Genomic DNA, 25448 nt, shown 5'->3' on the forward strand with positions numbered 1-25448 from the left:
GGTAGGGAAGATTTAGCAGTTCCCAGAGAGAGGGAGGAACTCCATGAGAGGAAGAGAAATCTTTTTGCCTCCAAATCAGTTTTTCAGCACTAACTTCAGGTATTAAGTGTGACAATTTTTGATAGAGGAAAACAGTGCCCTAGAGATCAGGAATATCACTTCTGCAACTCATACAATTTTCTATAGTCCAGGCATAATTTTTTTTTAAATCCAAGTTGCTGGCATTATAAATCTCTCCTGTTGTTTAACCGAGATGGACTGCTCCCTTATTTTTCTTAAAAAGAAAAGGAGGACTTGTGGCACCTTAGAGACTAACAAATTTATTAGAGCATAAGCTTTCGTGAGCTACAGCTCACTTCATCGGATGCAACCGATGAAGTGAGCTGTAGCTCACGAAAGCTTATGCTCTAATAAATTTGTTAGTCTCTAAGGTGCCACAAGTACTCCTTTTCTTTTTGCGAATACAGACTAACACGGCTGCTACTCTGAAACTTATTTTTCTTATAATCTTTGCCACAGTTGATTATGTGCAAGATGCAGCAGCCTTTAAACCAGAGCCCAAATTTTCTCTAAATTGTAATTATGAGTACTTTAAAAGTTGTGGGTGCTTTTAAGCAAATTGATAGTTTTAAACTCTTACTGATCAGTAAACGGGGAAAAAAAAGGCCAAGAACAGGAAACACATACACAGCTTCATAACTTTTTTCATTTTTCTGGTGTAAAAGCACCATCCCTGTATAGCACATTATCATCATTCCCAGGATTCAAAGAGGACTTGAAAATAGGAACAACTGCTCCTTGCTGTATTGGAGCCCTAATGTAATCTGTTAACATAAGTTAATATTTTATATGCTATAAAAAGCTTGCAAGATTGAGAAAAGGATTTGTAAAATGAGTCTAGATTTGCTTTGATTTTATTAATCTTACTCAGTTCAGTTGCTGAATCCCATGTAATCCTTTTGAGTACCTCACAACATACAGTGAACGGATACTTTATGGCCCAATAGCGTATATATTGTGGAATTATATTTTTTTGACAGGGGAGCAGTCCTGATCTTCCAGGGCTGCTCCTTTACAAGGATGTTCTTGGAATTTGACTGTTCAAAAAAGATTTGCTGCATAAGGGTCTTTTTTTAAAGCTAAAGATAGGTGATCCTGAGCATGGTAATCATATACTAGTCTTAATTATTAAGAGGTATGATGAATTTGTTTGAATGGATGTTACAAATTTAAAGCCTAAACTGATTTGTTGCTTAGAGTTAGCTGGTATAAGTGTGTAGGTATGTAAACACACATACACCTAATTTAAGAGTGCTGCCTTTTGCAGATATCCAGTTGTGGCCACACTTTTATTAATGTATATGTGTGTGTGAGAGAGAGAGAAAATATAACACAATGACAGAGAGAGAACACCCATGTGTGGTACATTGAAATTTTTCAGAAGTTTTGCACAGAGCTAGCCTTTAGAAACCATGTGAACTTATTGTTACCTATATCAGTCCTTCTTTTTTCCTCTTGTTGTTTGTCACATTTACTTGTTGCATCTTCCCAAAGTATATTTAAGCCTCTTGGGTTAAGGACGATGTCTTCCCTCATGTTTGTACAGCTCCTAGCATAATAGAGTCATGATCCTGATTTAGACTTTTTAGGACTACTGCAATACAAATAATAAATACAGCAGCACAGAAACGCAATTAAAATTGAATAACCTAAGTTCCATCCCTCAAAGATGGAAAATTATATTTGTGAGTTCTAGTTTTAGTTTGTTGGAAGCCCATTGGAAATCTTGAGACTGTAAGATTAAGTATTATTTTGAAAGGTCCATTGTGCATATGTAACAATCCTCCACAGAAGTTGTCATCAATTTGAAGATTCATTTGGATTCAACAGGAAAATGGCTAAGAAAAAGTAAAGTGAACTAAAAATGTCCATCAGGAATGTACCCTGAACAAGAACATATGGGGGAAAATAGCTTGTCTGTTTAAAAAAAAAAAAAGCAAGTCCTACAATCGTTTTCTTTTTTAAAGACGTACAACTGTGACTTTCTTCTAGTCATTTATATCATGTTTTAGTTTGAAAAAGTGTTTCCTATCTACCTTGCTTAAAGAATAGATTTAGTTAAAACCATAATTTGTGTGGTGCATTTTTGTTTTATTACTTTTATAAGTATGGTATCCTTCCTCAATGTCCTGCAGCTGTAGGGCAATAGTTCCCTTTTCAAAGAGCAGCACAGATTTAGAAATGATGCTATTGTGGCACTGTTGTACATGGGTTGTTCTCCTTGACACTAGTGCCTCAACTTCTCATAACGTAGAACTCTATTGCACATGTTCCCAGCCTGGCTGTGACAGCAGTGCTGAGTGTAACTGGCATGCAAGATTCCCGCTCCTCTTCAAGCTGTCCTCGAAGGGCAAATGGTACTGCAGGAGAGGCAATTAGTGAAGAGGATGTGTGTGTATGTAGATATATATACACACACATTCAAGGGTAAGGATTTCAATCCCCACTTCAAAATTATTCTTTTAGCAAAATAGTGTTTAGTTTGTTTTCCTTCTTAAAAAGAAAAAAAGATTGTTTTGAAGAAAGGATTGATGTCATCACTTCCTTAAAAGTATTGAGCTAGCTCCTCCTCTATCTCCATTCAGCCATACAGGCCTGGTATGAGTGTGTCTGTGTTGGCGGTGCTCTTTCCATGATAGTATAAGAAGTCTACTATCTGTGTGAATAGACAGACTAAATTTTTTTAACTGCTTTGGTTTCCTAGTTTGTGTGATACATTCTATTTTTCTCTTAATTAAAAATAGTGTGAAGTTCTGAAGAAGAGTAAAGAAGAAGCATATATAATGGCAGATGCCTTCAGAATTGCGTTTGAGCAGCAGTTAATGCAGAGGAAGGACCAGGCTTTGAGGCTCACACAAGTGAATAAGAACTGTAAAAAAGAAACAAAACTTATAAACTGGAAACGCCTGAAAGAGGATGGTAACTGTGATGTTTCATAATTTTGTTGTTGTTGGAATTTAAGTAAAATTAATAAGCATCAATAGGAAAGAGGATAGGTTTATTAAAGAGTTACAACACTCTGTTTCATTCACAACTGTGATGCAATTGCTGACCTAAGAATCCTGAGAATCAAGAAAAAAGGAGAAAAGTGATGTGAAAACTGCAAATACATCACAATACTGTAAAAAGAAAAGGAGTACTTGTGGCACCTTAGAGACTAACAAATTTATTAGAGCATAAGCTTTCGTGAGCTACAGATGCATCCGATGAAGTGAGCTGTAGCTCACGAAAGCTTATGCTCTAATAAATTTGTTAGTCTCTAAGGTGCCACAAGTACTCCTTTTCTTTTTGCGAATACAGACTAACACGGCTGCTACTCTGAAACCTATCACAATATTGTGTCAACTAGTTAGGGATTTTCTGCTGGAGTTTCACAACTTCTGTTTTAGGACTTCTGTATGTAAAAAGAACTTGCTTGTAATCACTAACAATAACTTTAACAGTATATTGGATCTATCAGTCTAGGTTTTTTAATCTATTTTTTTTATCCTGCACTCAGAGGATACGGTCTAAATAAAATCGCTGAAAAAAATCCTTAACTATGGCACTAATAACATATTGGATATTAAAGCTGCAGGGATCTTCAAAACCAAACATACGTTACACCATTTATGATATTTGTTTATCTTTTGCATGCAACTTGGACTGTGAAAATAGACTGGTCTCTTTAGTCAATCTCACTTTTAGGTTATCCTGTAGTAGCACAGTGCATCACATTTCAATTGTAAATATTGCAGAGAATGTTTGTTCTTCTTTGAGTAGTATCCCTATGGATGCTCTACTTTAGTTAGTTCAGGTGTGCATGTGCCTCTTGAAAACCTTGATTAGAGATTTTCCATAGGCAGTGTCCATTCAGTTCATGCATGCCCTCTATACAACCTCATGCCACACACCGAGGTTATATAGCAGGCAAACTGCCCTCAGTTCCTTCTGTACAACCTCGGACTGAGATGGAGCTCTAGTGTGTCCACCTTGTGCATGCGTCAACATGTTTTGCTGCTATTCTATTGTTAGTTTAGTGTATCTAGTTAGAATTCGTTGTAGGTAGTAGTGAGAGGTTTGGATTTTTTCCTCCCTCCCTCATGCCTTTTTTTTCCCCGGGGAGTTTATTTGGCCTGGCTGGACATGCCTGGCTTCCCAGGTTTCAAATGTTGCTTCTCTTGTCGGGAAGCTGTCTGGTCAGTGATGGCCAATCTAAGTGCTGCCGTTGCTTGGGAGAGTCCCATGTCTCCCAAAAGTAGCTTTTGCCTGACTCTAAAATTTAGAGCATGGAAGAATCAGGAAACCAAACTGAAGCTTTGGATGATGGAGCATTCCTTTCAACTCACTTCTGAGTCAGGTCCAGGGACCGCCTCCTATACATCTGCCTCCAATGCCCCTTCGACCTCAGCTAAGGTCTCCCCTAAGAGAGGTGGGGGAAGACTATGGAGGACTCAAGGAAGGTAGCAAAGAAGAGGACCTTGGTCTTCCACTACAAGAGCCAGCTCCCAAAAGGCCCCAATCTCCTTTTAAGTCTGCAGTGTCAGAGACCTTGCCTTTGTGACTCAGTACCATGGAAGTGAAGGATTCTTCTCAGTACCAGTGGGGCTGGGAGATCCTGGAGCACTTTGGAGAAGCACAGCTCCTTGGTACCATCTGGGAAGGACAGAGTGGCCCAGGATATATACTCCTGGTCCATCAGTACCAGCAAAATCAAAGCACCAGACACCTTTGGCCTCAGCATCTATATGCTCCAGATTAACAATACCCTCCACCTCAACTGCTGCATCAGTACCAACCCACTTGCTACCCCAGGAATTCTGCTACTCCAGGGACTTGTCAGTGTTAGATGAGCTGGAGCCTCACTGCTCATGGATGCCGACTGACTCTTAGTACTGAGACCCTAGTCCCCAGATTACCATTGCTACCTTGCAGGATTCCCCACCCTTTTGTACTGGGTCCCTTCTCCCCATTAAAAGACATTGAGGAGGATGAAGGAGATGTTCAAGTGATCTCCTTATCAGTGTAGAGTTCGCTTCGCATCATTACAGGAACCCCATACTTTGACAAGGATTCTTATCCATATCAGGGATGGTAGGATCAGTCCTGGGTATCACCCCCTTTCCTGTAGAGGCCTCCCTAGTGGCTATACTGAGATCTTTGGGCAGCATATTGGGAGCAATTTGCTAGACTTACGGCTCCATTGCACCAGGAGACTAGGGTTTCACCGTCTCTTCCACCAAACCCCTGGCACGAGGAGACCTTTGAGTAACAGGCGAGTAGGGTGGACAAAGATTCCACCCCTTAAACTCCTATTTTGTCTTCATCCCTGGACGAGGCAGTTATGCCTCCGCTATCATCGGTGTCAGACAATTTTCGCCAGTTCCAAGACCTGGTGAAGAAGATGGTTGACACCCTCCAGATACCTCTTGCGGAGGTTAAAGACTCACAACACAATCTCCTGGACATTCTGCAGTTGACAACACCCACCCCAGTTGTGTTACCCATTAATGATGTACCCCTGGATCCAGCAAAGACTGTGTGACGAACTCCTGCCACCATCCCACCAACTAGTAAATGGTCAAACAAGAAATATTATGTTTCCTATAAGCACTCAGAATTTTTGTTTTTCCTCCTTCCCACCTAATTCCCTGGTGATGGATGCCATAAACAAGGTAGTAAACAGCATTATGCCAGGTCTACCCCTTATGATAAGGATCAGAAGAGGTTTGACCTTTTTGGCTGAAAGGCATACTCATCTATGACCTTCCAGTTTTGGATCACAAACTAGCAGGCAATCATGGCCACATATGACTTTATGAATTACAACTAGTTTTACAACCGTTATTAAATATCTTCCACAGGAGCATAGAGAGAATTTCTAGGCCATCACTAGGATCAGTTATTATCCAGCGCCTCTCTTCAAGTGTCCTTAGATGCCATGGACACTGTGGTTAGATCCATCTCCACCACGATTGTCATGTATGGGGCGTTGTGGCTCTCAGCTGTCAGGGTTCCTGAAAGAGTTCAGAATACTATTGAGGACCCTCCTCTGTGATGGTCGTAAGCTCGTCTGAGGGACTATGGATGAGTCCCTGCACATGCTGAAAGACTCCAGGACCACAATGAGGTCTCTAAGTATGTGCACCTCTACAAACAAGAGGAGATATAACCTTTCTCAAATTGCATAGAGATTGTGCCTGGCCCAGTTCTCTGGATTTCACTGAACCACCACATTTACCCATGAAAGCTTATGCCCAAATAAATCTGTTAGTCTTTAAGATGTTACCAGACTCCTCGTTGTTTTTGTGGATACAGACTAACACAGCTACCCTCTGATACTTAGAGATGAAAATTCCTGAGGAAAAGAGCTTCTCACCCGCCTTCAGTTAACACCCAGTCCTTGTCGAAACAACAGTTTTAATGGGTTGGTTGAGGGTTCAACTCCTTCTTCACCTCTAGTTTGCAAGCTGCAAACTTTCACCCACCGTTCCACTTTTTGAGACTGTCTTTCCCATTTCCAACAGGCCTGGCAGCTTATTACAACAGACAAGTTGTCTATGGACGTTATAACATCAGCTACATCATCCACTTTACATCCGTCCCACTTTCTTCCCTATCCCTCTTCAGGGACACCTCTCAGGAGACTATACTGAGTCAAGAGGTACACTCTCTCCTTCGTTTAGAAGTGATAGAACAAGTCCCATCCCCTCACAGTGGGATCAGAGGTGACTGAACAAATTATAAAGTCTTAAAAGTTCAGAATGGTGACTCTGGCAGTTACAATCCTTTCTTTAGAGGCAGCAGATTGTTTTTTTATCCCTCGATCTACAGGACATCTATTTCCATATGGCAGTAGATCCCACACACAGAAAATACCTATATTTCACCATGGACCTTGATTATTTTCAATATTGAGTACTTCCCTTTAGCCTCGCTTTAGCCCCAAGGGTGTTCTCAAAGGTTCAACGATAGTAGCCATTTGTCTTCAGCGAGAAGAAATTTTAGTCTCCCCATATCTCAATGACTGGCTACTCAAGGACTGATCATATGAACTAGTACTAACTTCCATCCAGACAGCCCTCTCTCTCTCTCTCTTGCAGGAATTGGAAGCTAAATGCAAAAAAAAAAAAAAAATCAATGTAGTCCCTTTACAGAGAATACAATTTATAGGGGTATATTTAGATTCATTGGCAGCCAGGGCCATCCTTCCCACAGACAGATGCATAAAACTGGTAGAGACAATTCCAGGAAGCCCTTGCACTACAGTAAGGAACTGTTTGCAGCTCCTGGGTCATATGGCAGCTTACACTTACATGACCAAGCGTGCAAGACTATGCCTCCACTGCTTTCAGGGTTGGTTCCAAAGGATCTATTCCTCAACCAGAGACTGTTTGGACAAACAGGTTACAGTTCACTTCCAGGTGAAGAATGCCCTAGACTGGTGGAAAAATCAGTTCAGTGTCTGCGTGGGCATCCCTTTCATCCACCCAGTTCCAACAATATCTGTGACAACAGACGCATTACTGTTAGGGTAAGGTGCATACCTCAATACCCTAACAACTCGGGGAAGATAGTCATCTCAGGAAACCAGTCTCCATATCAACCTGTTGGAACTCAGAGGAGTCAGGAATGCCTGCCTTCAGTTCCTACCTCTTATCGGGGCAAATCAATCAAGATCATGAGGGATGGTGTGGCTTGCATGTTCAACAAAGTGGGAGAAGCAAAATCCCCCTGATTATGTGCCAAAGCTATAAAGTTATGGAACTGGTGAATAGCCCATCAGATTCAGATCTCAGCCATCTAATTCTCTGAAGTCCAGAATGTCACAGATGATACGCCCAGAAGGGGCTTCTCCCAGGACTATGAATGGGAGTTGGACTCTCAAATTCTTCATGTGATATTCCACAGGTGGGACTTACAAAGGTGGGCATATTTGTCACATCCAGCAACAGGAAGTGCCCCCTATCCTGTTCAAGAGGAGGCCAAAGTCACCATTCTTTGGGAGATGCCTTTCTTCTTCCTTCCTATAGACAAAGGGCTTGTTCTATACATTCCCTCCAACACGACTAATTTTAAGAGTGATGAACAAGATTAGTCAGGACAAGACCAGGGTTTTCCTTATAGTACCAACCTGGCTGAGGCCAAGTTGGTATCCTTGTCTGCTTAATCGGTGTGTCCAACTGATGTTTAAGCTTTTGACCATGTGTCATCTCTTCTCTCAGGATACAAATTGTGTGTTTCACCTCAACATAGAGATCCTTCATCTCCAAGCATGGCTCATAGATGTCCACGGGCTTAGAATCCACCTGCTTGACAGGAGTACAACAGGCATTACTAAACAGTAGATGGGAGTCATCTTAGCTTCAGAAATGGAAAAGGTTCAACCAATGGTATCGCTGTCACTGCCTTGTGCCTGAATCTTCTCCACTCTCAGCCATCTTGAATTACCTGCTAGACTTGAAGAGATCAGGGTTATCAGTTACCTCCATTAAGATTTATTTGGCTGAAATATCAGCATTTCAGTCCCCACTAGAGGGATTTTCTGTACCTGCTCATGCTGTGTCCTCTAGATTTATTAAGGGTTTAGGAAACCTTGACCCCACCCACAGGTTAAGGATCCTACTCCATCTTGGGATCTCAAACTAGTACTTAGATACTTTATGAGACCTCTGTTTGAACCTGTGGTGACCAGCACCTTGTTTCATTTATCTATCTTTCTAGTCACTATCATGTCAGCCCACAGGGTTGGGGACAATGGGGCCTTGATGGGAAAGCCCCCCATTTATGGTATTTTTCAAGGACGAGGTCTGCTTATGACCACATCCAAAATTCTTACCTAAGGTGCTGACGGATTTCCATCTTACCCAGTCTATTCATCTACTTGTATTTTTCCCTAAACCACTCAGCATGAGACCTCCTTTCATACATTGAATCTGAGATGAGCATTGACCTTTTATCTGGATCAGAACAAGCAATTTTGAAAAGCATCTATACTGTTTTGTCTCCATTGCAAAAAGATTCAAGGAATCCATGAATTCTTCACAGAGACTTTCAAGGTGGATCTCTGAGTGTATTATTGCTTTCTATGATGCAGCTGGTGCTATACCTCTCCAAAGGATAATACAGACTCTGCCAGATTGCAGGCAACTTCTACAGCTTTAGTCAGAAACCTTTCAGTGTTTGAGATGGGCCCATCTAATAGCTCTGCCTTAGTGCATAGTTTTTCTAAACATTATGCCTTGGTTCTTGCCATCAGATCTGATGCAACACTTGGTTCTGCTCTACTGTCTTCAGTCTTGGACTTGATTCCGAAGCTCCCCATCCCCTGTGGGGATACTGCTTGGGAGTCGCCTGAAGTGGAGCAAGGGACACTACTTGAAGAAGAAGTTACTCACCTTGTGGGGTAACTCTGTTTTTTTGAGATGTGTGTCTCTATAGATGCTCCACTATTCACCCTCCTTCCCCCTCTGCTTCAGACTGCTCTTTGTTGCACGATCAGATAGAGAAGGAACTGAGGGCAATTTGCCTGTGCAGCCCTATATATCGTTGGTGTGTGGCTTGTGGTTGTATAGAGGGCATGTGTGAGTCGAATGGACGCTGCTAATGGAAAATCTCTGACCAATGGCTTGAGAGGCACCTGAAGTAACTGAAGTGGAGCACCCATAAGGACACACATCTTGAAGAACCGCAGTTACTGCACAAGGTGAGTACTCTTTTTTTCTTTAAAAAAAAAAACAAACAAAAAACTTTTATTTAGAATTGTAATAACCTTTTGTGAAAAGATTTATATTGTTTTTAGGATTTATATCATCTTATTGTTACAAATCTTAATTCTGGGCAAGATTTAACCTACAGTTTTAGTTGCTATATTTTTTTTATAAAAGAGAAAAATTTGTTGATAGTACTAATTTGTTTTATAGAAGTATTATGATTAGGGCTATGATTTTGTCAGAGCTCTCGGAAGTCACAGATTCCATGACATCCGGAGACCTTGGTGACTTGAGCCCCCAGCTCCTGAGAGCTGTAGGGTCCCCTGTGACCCCTAGCAGCTGGGAACTTCAGGGGGCCAAGCTCCCAGTCACAGAGGGAGCCAGGTTGGCCCTGCAAGCAACTCCCAGCTGGGGTGGAGGCAAGGGTTCCCAGAGCTCTGAGGCAATAGGGAGACCCCAAACTCCTGGCTGCTGCCGGCAGCGGGGCTCCCAGGAAGTCCCAGCTGTCGCGGGTGCCCTGGAGCACGGAGCCGCTGCATGTGCTTGGGAGCACAGAGCCGCCAGTGGTGGCATGGGGCTCGGAGTCTCCATGGACATCCCGGGGCTCGGAGCCGCCGCAGGTGGCACCAAGCACTGAGCCTCTGCAGGCAGCATGGAGCCCTGAGCCTCCACGGGTGGCCGGGGTGGCCCGAGCTTGGAGCCACCACAGGTGGTGAGGGGACCCTGCACCTCCAACCCAGTTCCCCCTGAGTGATGTGGGGAGCCTGCAGCTCCCCATTTTGTCATGCATATTTTTAGTAAAAGTCACGGACAGGTCACGGGCTTCCGTGAATTTTTTTTTTTATTGCCCGTGACCTGTCCGTGACTTTTACTAAAAATATGCATGACAGAATCTTAGCCTTAATTATGATGTATGATAAATTCACACGGTAAGGGAATTACAACTTTGAATTAAGCACAGAAATGTGTGTTGACTATCCCCCACTCCCTAGGCAATTTAAGAAATATTGCATAATGTAAAAACAAGTTTTAACTACTTTTAGAAAACATTCTTATTATCAATAATACTTGGCACTGGCCATCTGCAGATCTCAAATTGTTCGGTAAAGGAGAGAAGTAAATATCGTTATCCTTATTGTACACATAGGAAAACCAAGGAACAGAAAATATTAAGTGCTTTGTTGATTAATCCACGGCAGAGCTGGGAACAGAACCCACTGCCAGTCCCATGTGTAATCCACTGACCCCCTGCTGTTGTGCTTTGTGAAATCTGCTGGGGTTTTTTCTTTGTTTGCTAAAGAGCCCCCAGAATGTAACATTCTGACATGGGATATATTTTAGAAGTTTTCATTAAACTACTGATTATTCTGGTGTTGTTCGCTAATTATATGTCCTGAGGCATCTTCAGCAAACATAAAAAGAACTTAAAAATTCCACACTCTTTTTATAGTGGGATATAAGCATATATTTCTAGACTTAACTCAGGATAGTTTATCCTTTGTTTATTTTAATCTTCATTGAAATTTAAAAAATATATATTTAGCAGTTTAAGACTTACAACTTTTTACATTCCTTTCAAAAAACCTTTTTTAACCTAGCATATAGTGTCCTTTTTAGAAAACAAAAAACAAAACAAGTAGGGATTGTTATAATAATACCTAGTCTCTTGTATGATGTTTTTCATCAGTAGATCTCAAAGGACTTCACAGTCTTTATAGAAGAGCCAAAGCGTATTTCTCATGCAGTTCCAGAAGTTTCCATTTTGTTGAACCATGTTTGCAATAAAAATACTATTTTTATCATTGGTGTGGGCCAGGACAGCATTGCATGCAAAACCATTTTCCATATTGTGTCCAATGAATTTCAACTATAATTTGGATTACCACTTTATAAGCCGTATTTCCTTCCATATCTTAGTTTGTAAATGTATATTTTATCCCAAAGTCAACTTCTTTTTGCTTAAAGAATACTAGTTTTCATGTCCTTGTGTATTTCAAATGAAATGTATTCCTTTTCTCAGGACTTGTTATGTTGCATGGGAACAAGAAAAATCTGGGACAAAAGTTGACGGGCATGCTTATTTCTGATGTTGACTATAGGAAAATGGAAGAATTGGATAATCCTCATGAAATCCTTAGGATGCTAATAGATTTGGTTAGTATCTTAAAAAAATCTCGAAAAGGCATATTGATCAAAGTTGGCTTTGTTCCCTCTGAGCAAACAAATATTGTTGACTCATATATGATGATGTTCTAAAGAATCATTTATAAACTAGATTTCCTTTTTCCTTTTTAATATGAATACAGTTGAATGATAAAGAAGAGGCTTTGGCTCATCAAAGAAAGGTTAGTTATATGCTGGCTCGTACAATGGAGGAAAAAGAAGATGCATCAAAGCAGAGTAATGAAAACAATCTTTCAGGAGAGAACATCATTTTGAAGAACCATCAGTATACAGCTTCAGAATCTCAAGAGTCAACTGATCCTGAATATTCATGTTGCCAAAATCTTGGCTCTCAGGACAACACTTGCTCAATTCTCAACACGAAACTATATCAAAAATCAGCAAGACCATTTAAAAAATCACATTCCTGGCCATCCAGGAATTGTAAAGAAAATTATGTGCAAGCTATAGCTGAAACTACAGATATGAATTGTACATATCAAGAGCACTCAGAATTAAAAAATAACTTGTGATAGTGCCAAGGCACAAGTAAGCCTTGCAGGCCATGTCCTAGGCATCCCTAAATTTAAACTCTAATTCTGTAATAAAATTCCAGGAATATCTGGTTTATGAACTACTTTTCTAAAGAACATATTTCAATACTCGGGTTAAAAATGTTAAGATACTTATTTTTTTTAATTATGTTGTACTGTAAAAGCCTTTTTAGACTTTGTAAACTGTCTGTTTACTGTCCGCTTCTGTGTATGCCTGCTACTATGAAAAAAAGTTGGCCAAAAGTTTTTGGAAAGATTAATTAATCAAGGTGGCTTGTTTTTGCTGTGGGGATGGTTTTGCCTTTTACCTGTTCTTTTCCTCTTATGTCGGATAACCAAAATAAAGATGTTAAAAAGCCATTTGATTCTCTTCCAACTCTGCCATGTACTTAAAAAGAAGGCATAAGAAATGTGTGGAAAACCAAGAGTCGTGCCGTGCTGTATCAATAGTTCATTAATTAACATTAGCAATGCTGGATGCATTTCAAAATCCTGTATGTAACATATAGCAGCAAAGACCATTCCAGATTAAGTCACAACAAATAGCTTCATGGTTTCAGTGTTTGTTTTGTTTTATTATGTAAGTTATAATTATACCAGTGTGATGTACCTTATTATTAGGGCCCTACCAAAGTCATGGTCTATTTTGTTCAATTTCACGGTTGTAGGATTTAAAAAAGAATACATTTCATTATTTCAGCTATTTAAATCTGAAATTTCACAGTGTTGTAATTGAAAGGATCTTGACCCAAAAAGGAGTTGTGGGAGGGTAACAAGGTTATTGTAGGGGGTTGTTGCAGTACTGCTGACCTTACTTTTGTGCTGCTGCTGATAGTGGTGCTGCCTTCAGAGCTGGGTAGCTGGAGAGTGGCGGCTGCTGGCCAGGAGCCCAGCTCTGAAGGCAGAGCCACTGCCAGCAGCAGCGCAGAAGTAAGGATGGAATGGTATGATATTGCTAACTTGACTTCTGGGCTGCTGTCTGCCAAGCTGGGCCATAGGGCAGCAGCCACCCCTCCAGCAACCCAGCTCTAAAGGCAGCAACACAAAAGTAAGGGTGGCATGGTATGGTATTGCTACCCCTATTTCTGCACTGCTGCTGGTGGGGTGCAGTCTTCAGAGCTAGACACCCGGACAACAGCTGCCACTCTCCAGCCACCCAGCTCTGAAGGCAGCACAGAAGTAAGGGTGGCAATACTACCCTGCCCTTCTTAAAATAACCTTGTGACATCCCCTTGCAACTGACCTCCCCCTGCAACTCCCTTTTGTGTCAGGACCCCGAATTTGAGAAATGCTGGTCTCTCCCGTGAAATCTGTATAGTACAGGGTAAAAGCACACAAAAGACCAGATTTCACAGTCTGTGATGTATTTTTCATAGCTGTGAATTTGGTAGAGCCCTACTTATCATAAGGTATTAAGTTTCTGAGACTACACTTAAACATAATTTTTATCAGCTATTTGGACACAGTCCAAAAGTTGACTTACACTGAAACTTTCTGGGAAATAGCCTTCCAGTTCCAAGTTGGTTTTGTCTCGTTCATTAAAAATATCTCTCACTCCATGGCTTTCTTTAATATTTGCAAGTACTTGTTATTTCCTGAAATATTATTTCTATTTAGCTGCATTTGCAGCAAGTAGTTATATAGAACAGGCTGAATACCAGAAAAAATAACGTTGAATATTTTTGATTGATATTGCTGCTATTCTTAGAGTAAAATCTTTTCAATTAATATTATTTGACCAGCTAAACGGTTCAGGAAAACACCAGTTTGCTGACATATATGTTCATTGAATAGTATTTAACAATCTGTACGCAGACCAATTCTGATATAATTGAGGATGCTCAGGTTCAAACAGGGAACTAGCAAAAAGAACAATATACTTTTTAAGGTTTCAGCTCTGTTAGCAATTCAGGAAATTTGGAATGATCAGTAGTTTCTGCTCAAAGGAAGCTAACGACTAGTATATTGAGGGACTAAGGACAAAAACCTTGTCTCATTGAAGGGTATGTGAATTTTGCTGTTAATTAGTTAGATGACAGGCCCAAATCCTGCTCCCATCTATATTTTAAAGCGTGATGATTTAATACAGCTGGGGACCAACTTGATAAAGACTAAGTCCAAAAGAGGTTAGTTGTTTTGTACTTTATCCTGGTTATAACATTGGTCCTGTCCACAAAGACCAGGACCAAAACAGAGTTGTAACATGGTGGTTCCCAAACATGTTTTAACACAGACAATTTCATAATGCATATCATACCTAAGATACATTAGCAGAGCTGTGAAATCTTTCAGATCACCTGCCAATGCTATCCCTGGCTGATGCCAAGGCTGTTAGTCACTGTTCCGTGAGTACTGAATTTCCTATAAATTAAAAGATTCTGGGCCCAATGCTGTTTCCCTGGTGGGGATTTCAACTACTACAGTATAACCCTGATCCCTCACTAGGTGCTTGCAAAACATGAATAATAAATGATGAAATTTAACCAGAGAGAATAATATTTTTGAAACCTAAACATACATTTTATTGAAATAAAATCTTAATATAAGCTAAAATATTTGTTAAATGTTTTACTACTATTGGACTGCTTGTAGTTACATCCTCTTCAGTTTTTATTTAGGAATACAAGTTTTATGACTGTACTAAGCAAAGACTACTGTTTTTTAATTACAGGTTTCAGAGTAGCAGCCGTGTTAGTCTGTATTCGCAAAAAGAAAAGGAGTACCGGTGGCACCTTAGAGACTAACAAATTTATTAGAGCATAAGCTTTCGTGAGCTACAGCTCACGGAATGCATCCGATGAAGTGAGCTGTAGCTCACGAAAGCTTATGCTCTAATAAATTTGTTAGTCTCTAAGGTGCCACCGGTACTCCTTTTCTTTTTGTTTTTTAATTATAATTGTTAATAAAAAATTCTAATAAACTCCAGTAACTTGAGAATGACATGGTTGTCAATGGGATCTATGAATGTAGGAAAACTATACCTTTGGGGCTTTTTGAATGCACTGTGTTCCTTGTCAGTTAATTTATGGCTGTATTTATCTTTACATTTTCAGTCCTATAGGAGCACTGTCTTAACTATATCATCTAAATCAGGAAAGCTATAAGAAAAGTTTACTTGCTGAGTCCACATAAAACTGGTGCTTTCTGGACAGATCAATGGTGACTTTATTTCTGTGAAATATCAACTGCATGTGAATTAAAATACTTCTATTAGTCCAAATATGAAATGCAATATCCTTAAACAATGTTGTAGTTCTTTACCCATCTTTCTTTCCTCTCTAAAATTGTTTTAAATGCTGGCACAAACAATTCACATATTGTATGATAATTGTAACATTTACAAAAATAAATATATTGTTTTTAATTTGAGTATGAAATTCTGTATTGTATCAATCAGCATTGTAGTGATGCAGGCAATACATACATGTGTACATTAGATGGAGTCTTACAGTAGTGGCCTAACTTTGCAAAGGTGCTTCTGTTGACAAGATTGGGTTGCTGAGCACCTCTGAAAAACAGACCATCAAACTTTTTTTTTCTTATGTAGCATGTATATTAAATGTTTACTTTTTTTCCTTAATTATTCATTCTGTAGTGACTAAGGCTTTGTCTACACCGCCAATTGAATGATAAAAATGTTGTCATTCACAGGTGCTTAAAGAATCCCCTCCCCCCGAAAGACGAAAGTTTTACCATGGCAAGTGGCAGTGTAAATGGCTCGTCATTGGCAGGCGTGCTCTTCTGTTGACAACATGAACCCTGCTCATATGGGATGGAAGTATGTTGTTGGCAAAAGTGCCGATATACAGCAGTTACACTGCCCGACTTAGCGACGTGGCCCTGTCGTTAAAAGCTGTGTAGTGTAGACATGTGCATTTGACATGTGCATTATTTATTTTCCAAGTTTATAAAAATATTCCTAAAAAGGTTGCTTTCAGGTGCATGTTTTTTAAAAACAAATCACACACTCCATAATATCATCCACTAATGAGTGCACTAGCGATACCTACTATGAGAATTTGTTTTCTTCTCCCTCGCTCCTGCTTCCCCAAGGAATAGTGTTCAGAGGCAGAGGTGACTTGAACTCCTACCACAGCTAGCCGAGTGTGTCCAACAACAAATGAAAATGTAAATTTACGGTCCCTTGAGATAAGTGGGGGACATTCATTTGTTTCAGGCTGGCTGGTGACACAGTACTGCATCAGTTTACACTTAATTCACATTTGGAAAATTATCCTCATAATAAAGCCTAAGCAGGGCTTAAATTCAGTCGGAGCTGTCTGAAGCAGAGATCTGGTAAATATTTTCAACCTCCCTGGAGTTTTTAAAGCAGGGGGGAATGGTGGGGGGGGAAAGGGGGTTGTGGGAAATACTCTACGACGATTTAAGGCCTGAGCCTAAGTACTTTTTCGAAGTCATCTAAGTGCTGGATCACAATCCTGAAGCAAGGAGTGACATCAGCAGCAAATTGTGTGGCCAAGGAACCAAAATACATGGAGTTCTGCCATTTATCGGGGGGGGGGAGGGGGGAGGCAAAAGTGTAAAATAAACAGAACATCTATTTCTCAGTCTCTGAATGTGATCACCCTACATGAAGGAATTACAAAAGGCAGAAGCTATGGCACACTGTGATGTCATAAATCTTGCCCTTGATGGAATGAAGGGCTAAAGATGCAAATTTTTCCCTTTCAGATACCATCTGCTGACTGTATGACAGGACAATAGAAAAAAAAATGCCAGCTTCAATCAGGAATAGCTCAGTTCACTTTTGGCCTCCAGCTCCACCACTGAAGTGGGAGGAAAGCACCTCAAAAAGGTTTTTAATGCATGGAGAGGTTGGGACAGCAATCTCAATGGGTCTTGGGCACTGATGTTTGCTGGGCATGATGTTTTCATTCATCCTTCTGTGCTCTTTGCACCCTCCTTTTGTCTGTTTCTTTCACTTTTGCATCTTTTCATTATCTAAGACTCTAAACTCTCTGCGATAGGTACTAAAGCTGGGTGAAATTTTTTGTCTGAAACTTTTTTTAAACAAAGAAGGCAGATTTGGGTCAACCAAAACATTTTGCAAATTTGTGTCGATTTCAGCAAATTGTTTCAGTCCAAGTTAAGTGAGCTGTAGCTCACGAAAGCTTATGCTCAAATAAATTTGTTAGTCTCTAAGGTGCCACAAGTAATCCTTTTCTTTTTGAGAAATATCTAAATGAACAGTTTTGATGCTTCTGAAACATCTTGTTTTGATTTTTCAGGCTGGGTTCACAAGGAGACTTAGTCACCAAGACTGGTTGCAGAGACACTTCCCCTTCTTATAATGTTAAGCTAAGGTATTCATCTGACATTTGAGCAATGCAGGGACTTGAACCCAGTTTTCCCTTGTGTGTGGTGAGTACCTGACATACCAAGCTATAGGCTAGTCTGTTGGGAGATCTTTCTCAGTCTCTGAACAACCTGTTCCACTTTTGTACACACAAATAGTGCAGGAGGGACTGGAATCTGGGTGTCCCATCCCTCTAAGGTGAGTGCCCGAGATATTGAACTAAAGTGTCGCCTCTCTGGACGAATGACTATTCAAGTATACCCTGTAGCTTTGTGGTTAGGTTACTCAACCTAGCATGTGGGAGATGCATTTCATTTCTGCTCTGGAATAGGGACTTGAAGCTACCTCTTCCCCCCCCTTCAAGTTGAATCCCCTAACTGCTGGCTAAATGACATTTTTCCAGCTTCTAAATCATGAAATACGGCTATCTCAGTTCCCTCCAAACCAAATCAAAATTCAGATTTTTTTGGACCTGCCAGTGAATTTGATTAGCTCTAGCAGGGACAGTCTTATTTAAGTGTTTATAAAGCTTCTAATGCAATGGCCAAAGATAGGCTACATCCCTGCACACACACCCTTGTGGCAGTTTCTGTCTTTGCAGGCCATTTGCCCTCTTCTCTTCCCTCTTGGGTCTAGCAGTGATTTTCTATCAAACCAGAGAACTTAGACAAATATTCTCCCTTTGTGGGGCTTATTGTGTTCCTCTGTTTCCCTTATTAATTTTCTACAATTCCTTACTTCTGATTTATATTCTTAATATCAACTTCCCCCTTCTTCCATTTGTTACGTATTATTTTTTAGCTTCTTTCACTTCCCCTCTATACCAGGTCAGTTTTTTTAACCAGTATGGCCTTCTTGAGTGTGGGATTGCATTTTTCTGAGCATCTAGGAAGGTGTTCTTAAATGATTTCCAATTATCCTTCACATTTTTCTGATTAAATTCTTCCTCCCAACTGATCTGGCTCATAGTTGCTTTCAGCTTTGAGAAATTGGCCACTTGTAAAAGTTCCATGCACATTGAAAGTATTATATAAATCATAATGGAATTGTTTGTAAGCAGTACAAAAGTATCTGTGGCCTTGAAGCATTGTAAAGGAGATCTTGCAACAAATACTAAATGTACCAATCTTAGCTCCACAAGAGCATAGGCTGCAAGCAGACGGCATGCTGAGTGGTGCCTTTTGCTAAAGGGCTTTAAAAATAAGAGAATATGTTCAGATGCTTTGACAAAAATCAGTCTAATAGTTGTAGAATATTCTTTTTGTAAGGTTTGGTTATGATAGCTAAAATATAAATTATAATTCTTGTGTCGGGAGAAGAGATGGTAGCATTCAGATGCAGAGTCTTACAACTTAAGATCACAATCTCAAGTGCGGAACAGGGCCATTATGAACGAAAGGTGTTAAGGTGACTGACTGGAGTGCAGGTGTGTGGTGTCAGTAATGACCCTGGTCTCTGATTAAGTTACTATTGGCCAAATTACTACTTTTTAAAAATGATATAATTGACATTTTTCAGAGTAGCAGCTGTGTTAGTCTGTATTCGCAAAAAGAAAAGGAGTACTTTTGGCACCTTAGAGACTAACAAATTTGTTAGTCTCTAAGGTGCCACAAGTACTCCTTATAATTGATATTGTTACCAACTAGCAATTTAAGTTAGCCTTTCTCCTGAAAAAAAAATCCTTATTTCATGCAGTGTTTGCTTCAGAATAGGATTAAGACAGAGTGGTACAAGGAAGCTGGTGATGTAAGGTTACCTGTATAACCTTAATTCGTCCTCCTTTTGTGTATACATTATGATAGTCTTTAATTCCGTGATCACAATTTATTTTTTCTATAGGACCCTTGCCTTATTCAGTGCACAGAATGGATAGTACTCACAGGAAATTCCGATATCCATTACAATGAGCACTATGGAAAAGCCCATGAGGAAATTAATAATTCTATCTTCAGAGCAGGGTTTGTATAATATGCAGTAAATAAGACAAAAGTAAATCCATTTAATAACAAGGAGAAAACAAAATATTAAATGGATTTACTTTTGTCTTATTTACTGCATATTATACAAACCCTGCTCTGAAGATAGAATTATTAATTTCCTCATGGGCTTTTCCATGGTGCTCATTGTAATGGATATGGGAATATCCTGCAATGTCTTAGGAAGATCTCATTGCACTAAATGTATGCATTATTGTGAGCTGGGATTGTATGTAACCTCTCTAAGGGAGAGATGTGATGTGAGACCTGGGAGTTCAAAAGACTATATTGAAAATGTGCCAGACAAGTATGGACTTGTGGGATAAAAAGTGTGAAGTGGATCTCCTGGGGAATCCCTAGGGAAAGGTGAATGCAAATTACCCATCTCCAGTTATGCAAAAACCCAGCCTTTGAAGCTACCCAGTGAAGAGAGAGTCTTTGTCTGGTGATTACCTGGTATGCAAGGCCAAGATCAAAGCTATATAAAGAAACAGGTTATGCCTTTGTTCTGCTCTGAATCTAAGACAAAGATATATTTGTAACAGAGAAAACCCAGTTGTGGGTTTTGAAGGATTAAAATCTACCAGCACAGGTGCCGACTTTCCAATGTGCTGGGGGGTACTGCCCAAGGCCCTGCCACCACTCCACTCCTTCCCTCAAGGCCCCACCCCCACCCAGTTCTGCCCCCTTCCCCAAGTGCGCTGCATTCTTGCTCCTCCCCTCAGAGCCTCCTGCATGCTGCAAAACAGCTGATTGTGGCAGGTGGGAGGTGCTGATCTGCAAGGCCTGCCAGTGGGCAGGAGGCACTGGGAGGAGCTGATGAGGGGCTGTTGGTGGGTGCTCAGCACCCACCATATTTTCCCTGTGGGTGTTCCAGCCCCAGAGCAACTACACCTATCAGAATGCTAGGTTGGAGCTGAGGGTGACCTCTGGCAAGCTTTTTAACATGTATGTAAGAACTTTTATTGTTTTAATGTTTTCTCTGTAATGCTTTTACCATAAGAATAAACACACTTACTTAGAAAGAGCTGTGTGGTAACTTATAATTGCAGGCAATACACTGGTCACAGTCTTTGGAGAGGAAGCACAGCTTGCTGGGGATATCATATGATAAGGCAGGCAACTGTGCAGCCTTAAAACCCCTGGTCAGGATATAGGGAGATGTGGGTCTCCATGCAGAAGAGGTGGAGCCAGAAACCTTTAAGTGGGTGCCCTCCAGAGACTACGGTGGGAGAAATCTAGTTGCAGTTGCCCTGAAACTGTGCCATTCATCACTATAGTATCTGAGTGATTCACAAACATTAATTATTTTTTCTTAATAACAGTCTTTTGAGGTGACAGGCTATTATTATCCTAATTTTACAAATAAGGATTTGAGGCAAGGAGAGATTAAGATCCAAAGTGTCCACTTACTTTGGGTGCCCAATTTGAGTCACTTAGTGCCTGATTTTTCATGTAGCATTGATATAGGCAGAGCACAACTCCTGTTGACTTCAATTGCAGCTGTAAATAGAGAGGAATGGTGGGAGTTAGGAATCTTGGATTCCACAGCAGATGCTGGATGACAGTGTGCTCTCATATTCACAGACTTTTTGCCTCTGTCCCTCTAGCCAACCCTTGTTCCAGTTTTGTCCATCCCTCTTGTTCCCCTCCCCCTAGTCTCCTCCACATGCTGGGTAAGGCCTGGTCTTCATCTCCTCATCCAGCCAGTCCTAATCTCCACCCTCCCCCCCTCATCCCAGTCTCCTTGCCCAAGGATAGGGATAGTATGTGATCATATAATTCAGAGGTTCTCAAATTGTGGTCCATTAGCTCCATTCAGGTGGTCTGTGGATATTTCCCTCTAAGGTGTGCACCTGGGTGGCACCATACAAGAGAATGAAGGGCCACCCACCTAATTAGTGGAGCCGTGCAGGTGTGGCTCCACTAATTAGGTGCCTGGACCCTGGAGAAGATGCACTTCTAAGGTGAGGTGGTGGCCTTAGGTGGGAGGGGGGTCAGAAGAGGGGGTGGTGGGAATTTGGGACGTGCAGGGCTGCGGCGGCCAGAGAAAGAGGCTACTTTCCCCAGCTCCGGAGCTGCGGCTGCTGGGGAGAGACGGCCCTCCTTCCCAGCCTGAGCTCTGTGGCTGCTATGGGGGGGAGAGAGGGAGACACCCCCTTTCTTCCCAGCCCCAGCTCGGGGGCTTCTACAGTGTGGGAGAGAGGGAGAGACCCCCATCCTTCCCAGCCCCAGTTTGGGGGCTGCTATGGCAGGAGAGAGAGGGCACATCCATCGCATTAGAAAGGTAAGACTACTGATATTAAAATATGAGTTGTGTGCTTTTATTTGTAGAACAAAAAAATGTTAAATTTTTTTTTATATAGTGCTTTTATTCACAGTGCTTTACAACAGTTAGCTAATGGTAAAAGCAACATTGGAAAGATCACTAAGTGGTCTGCTGAGACCCTCAGCAATTTTCAAGTGGTCCGTGAAAATAAAGGTTGAGAACCACTGATGTAATTGAGGCCTATATCATAAAGCATTCACATAGGGTTGCCAGGTATCCGGTTTTCAACAGAATGCTCGGTCGAAAAGGGACCGTGGCGGCTCCGCTCAGCTCTGCTGACCGGGCGGTTAAAAGTCCAGTTGTCAGTGCTGCAGGGCTAAGGCAGGCTAGTCCCTACCTGTCCTGGCACCACGCTGCACCCCAGAAGTGGCCAGCAAGTCTGGCTCCTAGGCGGGGGGGCTGGGCATGGGGCTCCACACGTTGCCCCCACCCTGAGCACCAGCTTTGCACTCCCATTGGGCGGGAACAGTGACCAATGGGAACGGGGGGGTGGTGCCAATGGGTGAGAACACCCTGTGAAGCCTCCTGCCTCCTTGCCCCTAGGAGCCAGACCTATTTCTGGCCACTTCCGGGGCGCAGTAGGGAGCCAGGACAGGTTGGAAACCTGCCTTAACCTTGCTGTACTGCTGACCCGAAGCCCCCTGAGGTAAGCCTGTGCCCCTGTCCTGAGCCCCTTCCTACACCCAAAACCCTCATCCCTGGCCCCAGCCCAGAGCTCATACCCCCTCCTGTACCCCAATCCCCTGCCTCAACCTGCAGCCCCCTCCTGCAGTCTGAATCCCTCACCCCCACTCCCAGCCCCACCCCAGAGCCTGCATCCCTAGCTCAGACCCAGTACCCCCTCCTACATGCCAACTCTTTGCCTCAACCCGCAGCCCCCTCCCACATTCCAAATCCCTCGGTCCCACCCCATCAGAGTGCATTGCTTTTGCAACCTGAATAGTTGTCTAACATAGATTTAATTTGAAAACTGGATACAATTAATTTAGGCTTGAATAAAGACTGGGAGTAGATGGGTCATCGCACAAAGTAAAACTATTTCCCCAGGCTCATTTCCCCACCCCCTTCCTTAGATGTTCTTGTCAATTACTGGAAATGGCCCACCTTGATTATCACTACGAAAGGTTCCCCCCCCACCCACTGGTAATAGCTCACCTTACCTGATTGCTCTGGTTACAGTGTGTATGGTAACACCCATTGTTTCATGTTCTCCGTGTATATAAATCTCCCCACGGTATTTTCCACTGCATGCATCCGATGAAGTGAGCTGTAGCTCACGAAAGCTTATGCTCAAATACATTTGTTAGTCTCTAAGGTGCCATAAGTTCTCCTTTTCTTTTTGTAGATTTTTTTGATGCACAATTTATACTGAAACTGTTGCAATCTGAGGAGAGACAAAAATTGAGGGCTTCTTCTCACACAAAACTTGCACTCACATTTTGTTCACTGAGGTAGAGAAACTGCTGCTGACTGCCGTGTGGACATACTGAAATCAGTTTGACTGTGCGTCACTCAACAGATTAACGCTATTTTAACTAAACGGGTGTGAGATCTGTGCGGAGACCGGTCTAGAGTCGGTTACCAGCAGCAGATTTGGACCTGAAGGGTGATTTTGCTATTGGATTCCAGCCGTTCAGCTTCCCGGCTCTGCAGCGCCTCCTGTGCCTTGGCGGCGGGATGGGGCTGACTCTGTGGGCGCCGCCTTGCACCACACAGCACAAGGCTTTCGAGGAACTCGCCCCCAGCCGCTAAAACGCCCCACAAGAAGCAAGTGGAGGATTCTGCGCAGGCGCAGAAAGGAATTTCCAAGGAATGGCCGCAGCCTCCGCCGGGCAAAGGAGAACTAGGCTCTGCGCATGCGCATAGAAACCTGAGCGAGTCCCGTGAAAACACAAACAAGGGGGCGGGGGCTGCTCTGTGCGGGCCGCAGTCCCGGAGCCAGTGGCGGAGGGGCGCTTATGAGGTGAGCGAGGTGGCGCCGGGGTTCAGGCTCCGAGGGGGGCACAGGAAGCGGGATCCGACCCCTTGCCCCGAGGCGCGGCGAAGAAGCCCGTCGCGCCGCGTCCGTGGGGCCGGCCAGCCTCTTCGCGGCGGCTGGGTCAGTGGCCGGCTTCCGCCCGGGAGGAGGAGAGCATTGGGGGGCAGGGTGGGTTAGTTCCCGGCGTGAGCGGGGTATGGGGGGAGGGTGGCTGAGTCCCGCCCCCCGGGATGAGGGGTGGCTGGAATCCGGTGGTAGAGGATTTGGGGGCGAGGCTGTTCGCAGACCCCTGAGCTTCTGTTGCTGGACTTTCAAAAGGCCCTGAAAAGCTGTCCTGGTTGGTGGGCACCCCTGGGATTCATTGTCCCTCTCTGGTGTGTGTTAGGCAGCCGCTTTCCGTCCCTAGCTTAAACCAGGCCCTCCCACCCTGCCCCACAGCTCTTCCTTCCTCCTTTGTGGAGGCTCTTGAATGTTCCCAGTACAGGGAGACCCCTGACGGCTGCGGTATCACAGTATAATGTTTCCTGCTCTTTCTTCTTCTTTCTGTCCCCTCTGAGTCTCAGCTGGCTTCTCTTTCATGCTGTATTTAGAAACTAACTTTCCAGCGAGGGTGTAAAGTGAGTGATCGCTGAACATATTTAACTCCTTTTGGCTATACCTATTTCAAACTGAAAGTCTCTGGTAGAGCATGAGTAGTTTCTTCTAGTCTGTAACAAAGACTTATGAGTAATCATGGAAATCATTATCTGTATAGCTTGCTAGATGTACAAGATATTTTATAAATTGGAAAGAGAAATTTTAGAAATGTAGAAAAGTAAATTCCTTATGGCAGAAAGTTTCTATCTAATCTAGGCAGATATGATGTAAATTATGACATCCTTTGAAAATCTGTCGGGGGGATGGAGTAAAACGGGTTGACAAACCCAACACAATCCTTAAATCTTGGCAACTGGTACTTTGTTTGCAAATTGTTATTGTGGAGACCAGCTATTTTTTTTAGACATCTTTAACTTGAATTGAAGCAATTTGAACTTCACAGGCAATGTGTAATAGGTGATTACTCTCAAGAAGTCAGGTGTATTTAATTGTGCTTACTGCCATACCATAGAAAGCAGAACATTGTTTTCAGTTGCTTTATTGGAGAAGTATAAACTGTTGTCTTGCTTTATTTTGATAGTTTTCTCAAAATAGACTTGTGAGTACAACTGAATGATTTAATTAACAATGTACATGTAAAGCAGCCTTAGCATAATTTTTATAGACTACAAAAATACTTGAGCCACTTGTGCTCCACAAGCTATCTTAAAATTAAGGCTACGTTTTAGTCATGGGTATTTTTAGAAAAAGTCAAGGACAAAAATTCACAGCCTGTGACCTGT

General features: G+C 42.1%; 2 protein-coding genes and 1 long non-coding RNA gene across 8 annotated transcripts in view; 2 read left to right on the top strand and 1 right to left on the bottom strand.

Annotated features, from left to right (window-relative positions):
• The window catches only part of CCDC125 (coiled-coil domain containing 125), a 37880-nt gene extending 25055 nt beyond the window's left edge, over positions 1 to 12825 (top strand). For both annotated transcript variants that reach the window (XM_043514946.1, XM_038403078.2), the window contains exons 10-12: positions 2805 to 2979; positions 11773 to 11906; positions 12059 to 12825. In XM_043514946.1, coding sequence (XP_043370881.1) covers positions 2805 to 2979; positions 11773 to 11906; positions 12059 to 12448 — 699 coding nt within the window. In that variant the 3' untranslated portion in view covers positions 12449 to 12825. The remainder of the gene's footprint in view (positions 1 to 2804; positions 2980 to 11772; positions 11907 to 12058) is intronic.
• On the bottom strand, positions 1349 to 23307 carry LOC119856032. Its single transcript, XR_006281556.1, has 3 exons — positions 23252 to 23307; positions 21176 to 21265; positions 1349 to 1609 (listed from the first exon to the last, which is right to left on the bottom strand). It is a non-coding gene; the product is annotated as an uncharacterized LOC119856032 (long non-coding RNA).
• ZFYVE16 (zinc finger FYVE-type containing 16) overlaps positions 22627 to 25448 on the top strand; it is a 60560-nt gene continuing 57738 nt past the window's right edge. For 3 of the 5 annotated variants that reach the window (XM_043514943.1, XM_043514944.1, XM_043514945.1), the window contains exon 1: positions 23874 to 24054. The gene's annotated coding sequence lies outside the window, so the exon portion shown is untranslated. The other 2 variants (XM_038403071.2, XM_038403072.2) reach the window with 2 other exon arrangements.

This window comes from Dermochelys coriacea, chromosome 5 (genome assembly GCF_009764565.3).
Source record: "Dermochelys coriacea isolate rDerCor1 chromosome 5, rDerCor1.pri.v4, whole genome shotgun sequence".
In the NCBI taxonomy this organism is placed as follows: Eukaryota; Metazoa; Chordata; order Testudines; family Dermochelyidae; genus Dermochelys; species Dermochelys coriacea.